The 14507-nt window shown below is 43.5% G+C and overlaps 1 protein-coding gene across 26 annotated transcripts in view; it reads left to right on the forward strand.

The window, feature by feature from the left end:
* Positions 1 to 6859, forward strand: part of mapkap1 (MAPK associated protein 1) — a 144727-nt gene extending 137868 nt beyond the window's left edge. Inside the window, exons 11-13 of one of the 26 annotated variants that reach the window (XR_008142552.1) lie at positions 3156 to 4315; positions 4367 to 4713; positions 4760 to 5031. Coding sequence is in view for 1 of the 26 variants with exons in the window: in XM_052525087.1 (XP_052381047.1) it covers positions 3156 to 3253; positions 6403 to 6516 (212 nt within the window). In the remaining 25 variants the exon portion in view is untranslated. The other 25 variants (XR_008142543.1, XR_008142546.1, XR_008142553.1 and 22 more) reach the window with 25 other exon arrangements.
* The last annotated feature ends 7648 nt before the right edge of the window (positions 6860 to 14507 follow it).

Genomic DNA, 14507 nt, shown 5'->3' on the forward strand with positions numbered 1-14507 from the left:
ACCTGATTTAGAATTCCTCACAATCAAATGTCGACCGCATTATCTACCAAGGGAATTCTCTTCGATTATAATCACAGCCGTATATATTCCCCCCCAAGCAGACACATCGATGGCTCTGAACGAACTTTATTTGACTCTTTGCAAACTGGAATCCATACATCCTGAGGCTGCATTCATTGTAGCTGGGGATTTTAACAAGGCTAATCTGAAAACAAGACTTCCTAAATTGTATCAGCATATCGATTGCACAACCAGGGCTGGCAAAACCTTGGATCACTGCTATTCTAACTTCCGCGATGCATATAAGGCCCTGCCCCGCCCTCCTTTCGGAAAAGCTGACCACGACTCCATTTTGTTGATCCCTGCCAACAGACAGAAACTAAAACAAGAAGCTTCCACGCTGAGGTCTGTTCAACGCTGGTCCGACCAATCTGATTCCACACTCCAAGACTGCTTCCATCACGTGGACTGGGATATGTTTCGTATTGCGTCAGACAACAACATTGACGAATATGCTGATTCGGTGTGTGAGTTCATTAGAACGTGCGTTGAAGATGTCGTTCCCATAGCAACGATTAAAACATTCCCAAACCAGAAACCGTGGATTGATGGCAGCATTCGCGTGAAACTGAAAGCGCGAACCACTGCTTTTAATCAGGGCAAGGTGACCGGAAATATGACCGAATACAAACAGTGTAGCTATTCCCTCCGCAAGGCAATCAAACAAGCTAAGCGTCAGTATAGAGACAAAGTAGAATCTCAACTCTACGGCTCAGACACAAGAGGTATGTGGCAGGGTCTACAGTCAATCACGGATTACAAAAAGAAAACCAGCCCCGTCACGGACCCGGATGTCTTGCTCCCAGGCAGACTAAATCAATTTTTTGCCCGCTTTGAGGACAATACAGTGCCACTGACACGGCCTGCAACCAAAACATGCGGCCTCTCCTTCACTGCAGCCGAGGTGAGTAAAACATTTAAACGTGTTAACCCTCGCAAGGCTGCAGGCCCAGACGGCATCCCCAGCCGCGCCCTCAGAGCATGCGCAGACCAGCTGGCTGGTGTGTTTACGGACATATTCAATCAATCCCTATCCCAGTCTGCTGTTCCCACATGCTTCAAGAGGGCCACCATTGTTCCTGTTCCCAAGAAAGCTAAGGTAACTGAGCTAAATGACTACCGCCCCCTAGCACTCACTTCCATCATCATGAAGTGCTTTGAGAGACTAGTCAAGGACCATATCACCTCCACCCTACCTGACACCCTAGACCCACTCCAATTTGCTTACCGCCCAAATAGGTCCACAGACGATGCAATCTCAACCACACTGCACACTGCCCTAACCCATCTGGACAAGAGGAATACCTATGTGAGAATGCTGTTCATCGACTACAGCTCAGCATTTAACACCATAGTACCCTCCAAGCTCGTCATCAAGCTCGAGACCCTGGGTCTCGACCCCGCCCTTTGCAACTGGGTACTGGACTTCCTTACGGGCCGCCCCCAGGTGGTGAGGGTAGGCAACAACATCTCCACCCCGCTGATCCTCAACACTGGGGCCCCACAAGGGTGCGTTCTGAGCCCTCTCCTGTACTCCCTGTTCACCCACGACTGCGTGGCCACGCACGCCTCCAACTCAATCATCAAGTTTGCGGACGACACAACAGTGGTAGGCTTGATTACCAACAACGACGAGACAGCCTACAGGGAGGAGGTGAGGGCCCTCGGAGTGTGGTCTCCGGAAAATAACCTCACACTCAACGTCAACAAAACTAAGGAGATGATTGTGGACTTCAGGAAACAGCAGTGTGAACACCCCCCTATCCACATTGATGCAACAGTAGTGGAGAGGGTAGCAAGTTTTAAGTTCCTCGGCATACACATCACAGACAAACTGAATTGGTCCACCCACACAGACAGCATCGTGAAGAAGGCGCAGCAGCACCTCTTCAACCTCAGGAGGCTGAAGAAATTCGGCTTGTCACCAAAAGCACCCACAAACTTCTACAGATGGACAATCGAGAGCATCCTGGCGGGCTGTATCACCGCCTGGCACGGCAACTGCTCCGCCCACAACCGTAAGGCTCTCCAGAGGGTAGTGAGGTCTGCACAACACATCACCGGGGGCAAACTACCTGCCCTCCAGGACACCTACACCACCCGATGTTACAGGAAGGCCATAAAGATCATCAAGGACAACAACCACCCGAGCCACAGCCTGTTCACCCCGCTATCATCCAGAAGGCGAGGTCAGTACAGGTGCATCAAAGCTGGGACCGAGAGACTGAAAAACAGCTTCTATCTCAAGGCCATCAGACTGTTAAACAGCCACCACTAACATTGAGTGGCTGCTGCCAACACACTCATACATACTCATTTACATACTCATCTCATATGTATATACTGTACTCGATACCATCTACTGTATCTTGCCTATGCCTCTCTGTACCATCACTCATTCATATATCTTTATGTACATATTCTTTATCCCCTTACACTTGTGTGTATAAGACAGTAGTTTTGGAATTGTTAGTTAGATTACTTGTTGGTTATTACTGCATTGTCGGAACTAGAAGCACAAGCAAGGTCTAGGCCCTGTCCCTAGACTATAATATAAAGGTCTAGGCCCTGTCTCGTGACTGTAATATAAAGGTCTAGGCCCTGTCTCTTGACTATAATATAAAGGTCTAGGCCCTGTCTCTTGACTATAATATAAAGGTCTAGGCCCTGTCTCTTGACTGTAATATAAAGGTCTAGGCCCTGTCTCTTGACTATAATATAAAGGTCTAGGCCCTGTCTCTTGACTGTAATATAAAGGTCTAGGCCCTGTCCCTTGACTGGAATATAAAGGTCTAGGCCCTGTCTCTTACTATAATATAAAGGTCTAGGCCCTGTCTCTTGACTGGAATATAAAGGTCTAGGCCCTGTCTCTTGACTGGAATATAAAGGTCTAGGCCCTGTCTCTTACTATAATATAAAGGTCTAGGCCCTGTCTCTTGACTGTAATATAAAGGTCTAGGCCCTGTCCCTTGACTGGAATATAAAGGTGAGCCTTATCCCAACTGTGGGAACAATGATTTTACAGTCTCTTGGTTTGTGTAAATTCCTTGTTTTACCGTCTTGTATTTCACATCCTCTTCCTCCTTGTGTTGCAGGTCATGCAATATTCAAGCTCACATACCTCAGTAACCACGACTACAAGCCCTTGTACTTTGAGTGTGATGCTGCTACTGTCAATGAGATCGTGCTTAAGGTGAGTAATAGGGAGGTTCCATGTGCCTTTTGCCTCCATATCACATGGGAATATGTTGTTTTAGCAACCACTTCCTCTACTTTACAAAGTCAGGTCTGCAGGGTACAAGTCACTATTGACAGATATTGACGGTTTGACTATATTATTATGCAGTCCCCCACATATACCCGTAGGGCTAAAAAACCTAATTGAATGCGCACTCAGAGATGCAAATATGAAATATCCTATTAAAAATGTAGATTAAGGCCGTGAGGCATTTTTACCACATCGGCGTATGATAATTCAACTGTAACCATTAAAATAGGGAAGATAATGATACTCTCTTTAATTAGCATTAATGATGATTCATTTACTTTTAAGGACCTTTCTGTAATAAGTCTTGAAAGTGGGGCATGGGAAAGCATCTCCTGAAGGGCAGGGCAGGTGAGGTGAATGTTGAAGGCCGGGGCAGGTGAATGTTGAAAGCCAGGGCAGGTGAATGTTGAAGGGCAGGTGAGGTGAATGTTGAAGGGCAGGTGAGGTGAATGTTGAAGGGCAGGTGAGGTGAATGTTGAAGGCCAGGGCAGGTGAATGTTGAAGGCCGGGGCAGGTGAATGTTGAAAGCCAGGGCAGGTGAATGTTGAAGGCCAGGGCAGGTGAATGTTGAAGGCCAGGGCAGGTGAATGTTGAAGGGCAGGTGAGGTGAATGTTGAAGGCCAGGGCAGGTGAGGTGAATGTTGAAGGTCGGGGCAGGTGAATGTTGAAGGCCGGGGCAGGTGAATGTTGAAGGCCAGGGCAGGTGAATGTTGAAGGCCAGGGCAGGTGATGTGAATGTTGAAAGCCAGGGCAGGTGAATGTTGAAGGCCAGGGCAGGTGATGTGAATGTTGAAGGCCAGGGCAGGTGATGTGAATGTTGAAAGCCAGGGCAGGTGAATGTTGAAGGCCAGGGCAGGTGATATGAATGTTGAAGGCCAGGGCAAGGCCAGGTGAATGTTGAAGGCCAGGGCAGGTGAATGTTGAAGGCCAGGGCAGGTGAATGTTGAAAGCCAGGGCAGGTGAGGTGAATGTTGAAGGCCAGGGCAGGTGAGGTGAATGTTGAAGGCCAGGGCAGGTGAATGTTGAAAGCCAGGGCAGGTGAGGTGAATGTTGAAGGCCAGGGCAGGTGAGGTGAATGTTGAAGGCCAGGGCAGGTGAGGTGAATGTTGAAGGCCAGGGCAGGTGAATGTTGAAGGCCAGGGCAGGTGAATGTTGAAGGCCAGGGCAGGTGAATGTTGAAGGCCAGGGCAGGTGAATGTTGAAGGCCAGGGCAGGTGAATGTTGAAGGCCAGGGCAGGTGAGGTGATTGTTGAAGGCCAGGGCAGGTGAATGTTGAAAGCCAGGGCAGGTGAATGTTGAAGGACAGGGCAGGTGAATGTTGAAGGGCAGGTGAGGTGAATGTTGAAAGCCAGGGCAGGTGAGGTGAATGTTGAAGGCCAGGGCAGGTGAATGTTGAAAGCCAGGGCAGGTGAGGTGAATGTTGAAGGGCAGGTGAGGTGAATGTTGAAGGCCAGGGCAGGTGAGGTGAATGTTGAAGGCCAGGGCAGGTGAGGTGAATGTTGAAAGCCAGGGCAGGTGAGGTGAATGTTGAAGGCCAGGGCAGGTGAGGTGAATGTTGAAGGCCAGGGCAGGTGAGGTGAATGTTGAAGGCCAGGGCAGGTGAGGTGAATGTTGAAGGCCAGGACAGGTGAATGTTGAAGGCCAGGGCAGGTGAATGTTGAAGGCCAGGTGAGGTGAATGTTGAAGGGCAGGTGAGGTGAATGTTGAAGGGCAGGGAGGGTGAGGTGAATGTTGAAGGCCAGGGCAGGTGAGGTGAATGTTGAAGGCCAGGTGAGGTGAATGTTGAGGGCCAGGGCAGGTGAGGTGAATGTTGAAGGACAGGGCAGGGCAGGTGAATGTTGAAGGCCGGGGCAGGTGAAGGTTGAAGGTTGAAGGCCAGGGCAGGTGGGGTGAAGATTGAAGACCAGGGCAGGTGGGGTGAAGATTGAAGGCCAGAGAAGTTAGGGTGAAATTGCAGGTAATTGCGAGGACTCTAGTCCCCTACTCTCAGGGGACAGGGCTTTAAGTAGCGTGTCATCGCCGTGGAGGCATGTCAACCGGGGTTGCAGGGAATAATGCTTTCATTACTACAAGCCAATGTGGCTTGGGGGGGTCGAAAAAGAAGGGCAATATATTTATAAATATATCTATACCTCCGTATAAAGCAGATGAGAGGAGAGGACATTAGAAACAAACATGTTACTTTAAAAAATTAAATATATATATATAAATATATATTTCCAGCAACAATATTTCTCTTGAGTATTTGAATGTTCACCTGATCCAAACTCATACCTCTCATCTGTCTCGTTTGAGTGGGCCCCCTCACTACCCGTCATCATAAAAGCTGTAGTCACACACACACACACACACACACACACACACACACACACACACACACACACACACACACACACACACACACATCACAGCTGTGCCCTTGAGGCACATTATAACCAAACACCAGACCATATAAATAAAAAAAACCTGAGTGTGAATGTTTTGGTCAAAGCACAGGGTTTCCATGTGAATGCCAAGGATTTTACTAGCCATGAAATTATTGACAGCATGTTTATGCCTTTACCCATAAAACAGCATGGATGAGGAGGATCCCACAGGGCGTGGTAATTCCGCCTTTAAAACTCGTTTTTTTGAAGTATCCCTTCTCTCTTTAAGGCCAAAGGCTTAACTTTTTATATCTCAGGTCTAGGCATTAAACCTCCGTTAAAATTATCAACGTTATCATCACCTCCGCCGTCCCTGCTCTTAAGTCTGCCTTTTATGAGCCGTCCATGTTTCCCCTTAAAGTAGCATGTGTTCCCATTTAGTGACATCTACTGGATGTAACGAGACATGAGTGTGTCATTCTGACTGTCTGTCATCTGGTTTCCCATGCCCCTTGAAAAAGCTATTATGTCCTGCTATTGGATTTTCTAATAGCTTTTATTAATTGTGACTAGTTGAAATTTCAACACCAAATATGTTTTTTTTTCTGTGTCACAAATAACCAGTTGTACTATGTAGCGTAGTATACATATGTTTCTACATATTTTGATCGAAACACTTCCCACAATCCCTTGTTTTATCATTCTCAGGTGAACTACATCCTGGAGTCTCGGGCCAGCACGTCGCGGGCGGACTACTTTGCCCAGAAGCAGCGTAAACTGAGCCGGCGCACCAGTTTCAGCTTCCAGAAGGAGAAGAAGTAGAGGAGAGACCCTGGAGCCACTGTCTGGAGCCACTGGCTGGAGCCACTGGCTGGAGCCACTGTCTGGACCCTGGAGCCACTGTCTAGACCCTGGAGCCACTGTCTGGAGCCACTGTCTAGACCTTGGAGCCACTGTCTAGACCCTGGAGCCACTGTCTAGACCCTGGAGCCACTGTCTAGACCCTGGAGCCACTGTCTAGACCCTGGAGCCACTGTCTGGAGCCACTGTCTAGACCCTGGAGCCACTGTTTGGAGCCACTGTCTAGACCCTGGAGCCACTGTCTGGAGCCACTGTCTAGACCCTGGAGCCACTGTCTAGACCCTGGTGCCACTGTCTAGACCCTGGAGCCACTGTCTAGACCCACTGTCTAGACCCTGGAGCCACTGTCTAGACCCTGGAGCCACTGTCTGGAGCCACTGTCTAGACCCTGGAGCCACTGTCTAGACCCTGGAGCCACTGTCTAGACCCTGGAGCCACTGTCTGGAGCCACTGTCTAGACCCTGGAGCCACTGTCTAGACCCTGGAGCCACTGTCTAGACCCTGGAGCCACTGTCTAGACCCTGGAGCCACTGTCTAGACCCTGGAGCCACTGTCTAGACCCTGGAGCCACTGTCTAGACCCTGGAGCCACTGTTTGGAGCCACTGTCTAGACCCTGGAGCCACTGTCTGGAGCCACTGTCTAGACCCTGGAGCCACTGTCTAGACCCTGGAGCCACTGTCTAGACCCTGGAGCCACTGTCTAGACCCTGGAGCCACTGTCTAGACCCACTGTCTAGACCCTGGAGCCACTGTCTAGACCCTGGAGCCACTGTCTGGAGCCACTGTCTAGACCCTGGAGCCACTGTCTAGACCCTGGAACCACTGTCTAGACCCTGGGACCACTGTCTAGACCCTGGAACCACTGTCTGGATCCTGGAACCACTGTCTGGATCCTGGAACCACTGTCTGGATCCTGGAACCACTGTCTAGACCCTGGAGCCACTGTCTGGACCCTGGAGCCACTGTCTAGACCCTGGAGCCACTGTCTAGACCCTGGAGCCACTGTCTAGACCCTGGAGCCACTGTCTAGACCCTGGAGCCACTGTCTGGACCCTGGAATCACTGTCTGGACCCTGGAACCACTGTCTGGACCCTGGAGCCACTGACATTAACCACCATAGCAGAGGGCCAAGGGAGAGAGTGAAGAGTGTCACAGTCAGAGATATAATAAGAGTGAGAGATGATGAGAAATAAATAAAAAAGAGAGGGAGATCAAGGCCGCAGGAAGATGTTTTTTCGTTCTCTGCTCATACAGTAAAGGCCTAGTTCACTAATTTTGAAAAATATATATTTTATTTAGATTCATGAGGGGGTGCTGTAGCACCCTCGACACCCTTACTTCTCGCAGCTATGAGGGAGATGCGTCTTGATCCTAGATAATTAAAGAGCTGCCTCCTAAACTCCAATGTCTTCACAAAAGGGTCTCCACTCGCTAGCCATATCAGATCTAATGTTCCCTGCCTGTCCTTTGTCCTTTTAGGAATGCTTAGACATAGAAAACAAGAACAAGGCTTGTAGTCCTATTCTGAAGGAGATGACGGAATGCAACTCTCCCCCCTCCCTGTTATTGTCAATCCCATGAACTCAGGATGGATCAGAGGACCCACGGTGTTGCTTTATAACACCGGTGTCAATCAACGAAACCTTGTTCCATCCACCGCCTACAAAATCAATTCTACATTTGAGAGTTGAATGCATATACCGATGGCTCGAGTGAAAAGCGAAGCCATCAGGACAATGAAAATACTAAATCCCTCGCTTCTGCTCTTCTCTACGTATGGAGATGTAAACTTAATCAGTCTTATGTTGTACAGGGAACATCCTTACATTTTTATTGGTATATAGATAACGATTACATTCAGGGGTTAATTAAATGATATGATGAAACCTGCTTTGGCCATAGTACATTCAGTGCCTGAAACCTTTAAAATAGTGGCTCACTACCAATCAATGCCAGTTCTGCTGAGGTGCTGTGATGGGTTTTTAAAAACACAAGCAAGACGAGTACATAAGGAAGGCATTTTCCATACTTTCGAGTCTGAAAGAAAACTCTCAAAACGACTTATTGTGAATAAAGGTAGCAAGGGTTATAGGAAGGGGTACGACCTGACAGATTTTTATGATTTCAAACAAAACAAACAAACAAAATGTAATTATTACCTGTACTTTTTACTGTGATCTATACAATAATTTTTTTCTTCATTGTATCTGTGGACTGTAAAATAATGAATGAAGCACTGTCTGTTGAACAGATCCTGTTTGTTCAGACTGTCCCGATGGGAGGCACATAAGGAATGTATTACTTTTTACACCATTTTTTTGATGTTGTTAATACAATGACATTATATAAATTCTGCTCGTATGTTGTTGCCTTTTGTCGTCTTTCTCTCCTTTTTTTCTTTCTTTTTTTTTATTTTTAAACGCGTTTCTTATAGTGTCATCTGCAACAGAACAGCTTGAAGTGCCTCTGGGATGCGTTCAGAAGACACAAAGCAGGGCAGCGTCTGCTGATAGAAGTGTATAGCAGAGCTTTCCACTCATTCTAAATTCAAAACGTAATACAACTTGAATGATCCACCAGGCACAATTCGGACATGTAAGTGTAAACATCCGATCTCACTGGTATAAAAATATCACATGGGGTGGAAAAAAGGACACTTCCCATCATACACTGCAGTTGTTGTGTGGCAAGCTTCAAGCTGTCTTCTCAACATATTCAGTCCCAGCCTCCCATCGTAAAGCAAACCACAAATCTGTCCCTTTTTCTGGGAGGCTTATGTGGAGGACGGAGCCAGGTGTGGTGTCGGGCTTCTCTCTCCTCTCGGCATGGCGTATAAGTGATGTTTAATGAATGGGACTCCTGGGGGCTCTAACACAAACCGGCTTGTCAGTTTCCAGACCTGGAAATATGGGGGACGAAGCTGATGACTCAGTGGCTCCTGAAGTGGCTGCAACAGTAAATTTGTCCCCCGTCCCTCCCCAACCTCCACCGAGGTTAAACTCCCAATGTTGATGAAGTTGCAATTTGTCCGGCTCAGAATATCTTGTAGTTTATGTGTTGCTTATTGTACTAGTGTTAGGCCTATCTTGTCCTTTCTCATTAATACATTTTGTGGACTTAACTTACCCGAGTAGTCCAAATATTGATCTTATAAGGCCACAAGTCTAGATTTCTAGTCATTTCTAAAACTTCTACATATGTGTAGATGAACATTTTTACAGATTGTGGCTTTAACAACATATTTGTCATTAAATTGCATGAGGGTTGCAAACGTTTTTCCTTTCAAAATAAATGTACAATAGCTTTGTAGGGTCACTTTGTTTTGAGTTGCTCCTCATGCGCCTGACAGGAAAATAATGATAGCAGTTGCTGTTTATATAATGTTGTTTATTGTTTGGTTTAAGATGGCTATATAATAATAATAATAATATATGCCATTTAGCAGACGCTTTTATCCAAAGCGACTTACAGTCATGTGTGCATACATTCTACGTATGGGTGGTCCCGGGAATCGAACCCACTACCCTGGCGTATATGTGATTGTCAGACCCCTGGGGGTCACAGCTGATGCGCCCAGCCAGGATCACAGGAGGTCAACACAGTCTATCTCTCGCTATCCCTACCAGACCTGGGTTCAAGTAGAATTTGACATTTTACTTTTGAGCTTTTGATTGAGCCTGCCCTTGTAGTGCAAGATGGGTAGGGTTTGCACTTTTGGGACTATTCCATTGGCAAGAGCAATCTGAAAAAGTTTCTAAAAAGAAAACACATTTCTAAAAATGTCTGAACTGTCTCTTTACACGGAATAAATACAATTTACCAGATATGGAGAAGGTATTTGAAATATTAGTTATTGTACATACCGTGTCATTTGCTGTTGCTATCAGACAGTATAATTATTGGTTTGCTTTTAATTTGACCATGAAAACAAAATACGGTGTCATTTATGAAAAACTAATTTCTGGTGACCTGTGTGCGTGCGTGCGTGCGTGCGTGCGTGCGTTTCTCTCTCGTGTGGACCAGGAGCAGTGGCTAACATTTCACCTAAAGCGGTTTTCGGGTGGTGCCCAGTCCCACAAATCCTCCATGTCACTCCGATCAACTCTCTCTCTCCAGGAAGTGACTCTTCGAGCCAGAGGGCAACCAAATGTTCCACAGAGCACCAAATTGCCATCACACCACCCTGTGCTGTGTCAACGGGCAATGTATTAAGCAGCGTGACAAAAACGGCTATGTCCATTTTAGTTTTGGAGTCAGATGGGTAATGCTGTATAGTTGTCATGGTGAGCAAATCCACTTTGCACAACACTACTGGTTATGGAACGGAACAAAATCATGTTCAGGGGATCCAACGTTTTGACACAGGAAGGCAAATACGTCAAAATACAGCAGTTAGCTGGTAAGATATTTACTGTAAATCTATATTAACTGGTAAGATATTTACTGTAAATCTATATTAACTGGTAATAGATATTTACTGTAAATCTATGTTAACTGGTAACAGATATTTACTGTAAATCTATGTTAACTGGTAACAGATATTTACTGTAAATCTATATTAGCTGGTAAGATATTTACTGTAAATCTATATTAACTGGTAATAGATATTTACTGTAAATCTATATTAGCTGGTAAGATATTTACTGTAAATCTATATTAGCTGGTAAGATATTTACTGTAAATCTATATTAGCTGGTAAGATATTTACTGTAAATCTATATTAGCTGGTAACATATTTACTGTAAATCTATATTAGCTGGTAAGATATTTACTGTAAATCTATATTAGCTGGTAACATATTTACTGTAAATCTATATTAGCTGGTAAGATATTTACTGTAAATCTATATTAGCTGGTCATCTCTAACTGTAAATCTATATTAGCTGGTAAGATATTTACTGTAAATCTATATTAGCTGGTAACATATATTTACTGTAAATCTATATTAACTGGTAAGATATTTCTGTAAATCTATATTAGCTGGTAACAGATATTTACTGTAAATCTATATTAGCTGGTAAGATATTTACTGCAAATCTATATTAGCTGGTAAGATATTTACTGTAAATCTATATTAGCTGGTAAGATATTTACTGTAAATCTATATTAACTGGTCATCTCTAACTGTAAATCTATATTAGCTGGTAAGATATTTACTGTAAATCTATATTAGCTGGTAACAGATATTCCTAAATCTATATTAACTGGTAAGATATTTACTGTAAATCTATATTAGCTGGTAAGATATTTACTGTAAATCTATATTAGCTGGTAAGATATTTACTGTAAATCTATATTAGCTGGTAAGATATTTACTGTAAATCTATATTAACTGGTAACAGATATTTACTGTAAATCTATATTAGCTGGTAAGATATTTACTGTAAATCTATATTAGCTGGTAACAGATATTTACTGTAAATCTATATTAGCTGGTAAGATATTTACTGTAAATCTATATTAACTGGTAAGATATTTACTGTAAATCTATATTAGCTGGTAAGATATTTACTGTAAATCTATATAAACTGGTAACAGATATTTACTGTAAATCTATATTAGCTGGTAAGATATTTACTGTAAATCTATATTAGCTGGTAAGATATTTACTGTAAATCTATATTAGCTGGTAATAGATATTTACTGTAAATCTATATTAGCTGGTAAGATATTTACTGTAAATCTATATAAACTGGTAACAGATATTTACTGTAAATCTATATTAGCTGGTAACAGATATTTACTGTAAATCTATATTAGCTGGTAACAGATATTTACTGTAAATCTATATTAACTGGTCATCTCTAACTGTAAATCTATATTAACTGGTAATCTCTATTAACTGTAAATCTATATTAACTGGTAACATATTTACTGTAAATCTATATTAACTGGTAACAGATATTTACTGTAAATCTATATTAACTGGTAATAGATATTTACTGTAAATCTATATTAGCTGGTAACAGATATTTACTGTAAATCTATATTAACTGGTAATAGATATGTACTGTAAATCTATATTAACTGGTAACAGATATTTACTGTAAATCTATATTAACTGGTAATAGATATTTACTGTAAATCTATATTAACTGGTAACAGATATTTACTGTAAATCTATATTAACTGGTAATAGATATTTACTGTAAATCTATATTAGCTGGTAACAGATATTTACTGTAAATCTCTAACTGGTAATCTCTATTAACTGAATCTATATTAACTGGTAATCTCTAACTGTAAATCTATATTAACTGGTAATCTCTAACTGTGAATCTATATTATCTGGTAATCTCTATTTACTTGTTAACTGGTCATCTATATTTACTGGTAATCTATATTTACTGGTTGACTGGTAATTGACACTACTGGTCAAAAGTTTTAGAACACCTACTCATTCAAAGGTTTTCCTTTATTTGTACTATCTCTGTCTATATGGTAATGTACAGTGCCTTCGGAAAGTATTCAGACCCCTTGACTTTTTCCACATTTTGTTATGTTACAGCCTTATTCTAAAATCTCCGATTTTTTTCTCTCATCAATCTACACACAATACCCCATAATGACAAAGCAAAAACAGTTTTTTTTATTCTTGCAAATGTATAAAAAGTTTTTAAAAAACAGATACCTTATTTAGATCCTTTGCTATGAGATTCAAAATTGAACTCAGGTGCATCCTGTTTCCATTGATCATCCTTGAGATGTTTCTACAACTTGATTGGAGTCCACCTGTGGTAAATTCAATTGATTGGACATGATTTGGAAAGGCACACACCTGTCTGAAAAGGTCCCATAGTGAACAGTGCATTTCAGAGCAATAACCAAGCCATGAGGTCAAAGGAATTGTCCGTAGAGCTCAGAGACAGGATTGTGTCGAGGTACAGATCTGGGGAATGGTACCAAAAACGTCAGCAGCATTGAAGGTCCCCAAGAACATGGTGACCTCCATCATTCTTAAATGGAAGAAGTTTGGAACCACCAAGACTCTTCCTAGAGCTGGAGGGCCGGCCAAACTTATCAATCAGGGAGAAGGGCCTTAGTCAGGGAGGTGACCAAGAACCCGATGGTCACTCTGACAGAGCTCCAGAGTTCCTCTGTGGAGATGCGAGAACCTTCCAGAAGGACAACCATCTCTGCAGCACTCCACCAATCAGGCCTTTATGGTAGAGTGGCCAGACAGAAGCCACTCCTCAGTAAAAGGCACATGACAGCCTGCTTGTAGTTTACCAAGAGGCACCTATAGACTCTCAGACCATGAGAAACGAGATTCTCTGGTCTGATGAAAGCAAGATTGAACGATTTGTCCTGAATGCCAAGTGTCATGTCTGGAGGAAACCTGGCACCATCCCTACGGTGAAGCATGGTGCCAAAGGTGCCTCAACAAACTACTGAGTAAAATGTCTGAATACTTATGTAAATGTGATATTTCAGTATTTAAAATATATATATATGTATATATTTGTATAAAAACAAGTTTTTGCTTTGTCATTGTGTGTATGGGGTCTGAATACTTTCCAAATGCACTGTATAGTTACTGGTAATGTATATTTACTGGTAAATCTAGATTATGAATCAATATAGCATGCCAGTTATCTAAATGTACTGGTAATCGTACATGTGAGCTAGAAAGGTGGGGGGATTGAGATTCTACAGCATGTCTGCATAGAGCTTTATCACAGGTCTGTACTGTCAGACCTAATGCAATAACAGAACAAGTGTGGCACCGCTCAAGTCCAGTTCACACACAGGTCAGCACAGTAGATCCATTTCAAATGGATCCCTAACCTTGACCCACTAGAGTCATGTTGTTCACCCCTATTAGGGACTCGATCACAATACGATAACGTTATTGTCCATTTGCAGAGAAATGTATTCGTCTGAGGTCAGCATACAAATACACACAACCCAGTATGCTACACAATGCAAAAATACCGTAGTGAGCACACAC

This window comes from Oncorhynchus keta, chromosome 9, assembly GCF_023373465.1.
Source record: "Oncorhynchus keta strain PuntledgeMale-10-30-2019 chromosome 9, Oket_V2, whole genome shotgun sequence".
NCBI lineage: Eukaryota > Metazoa > Chordata > Actinopteri > Salmoniformes > Salmonidae > Oncorhynchus > Oncorhynchus keta.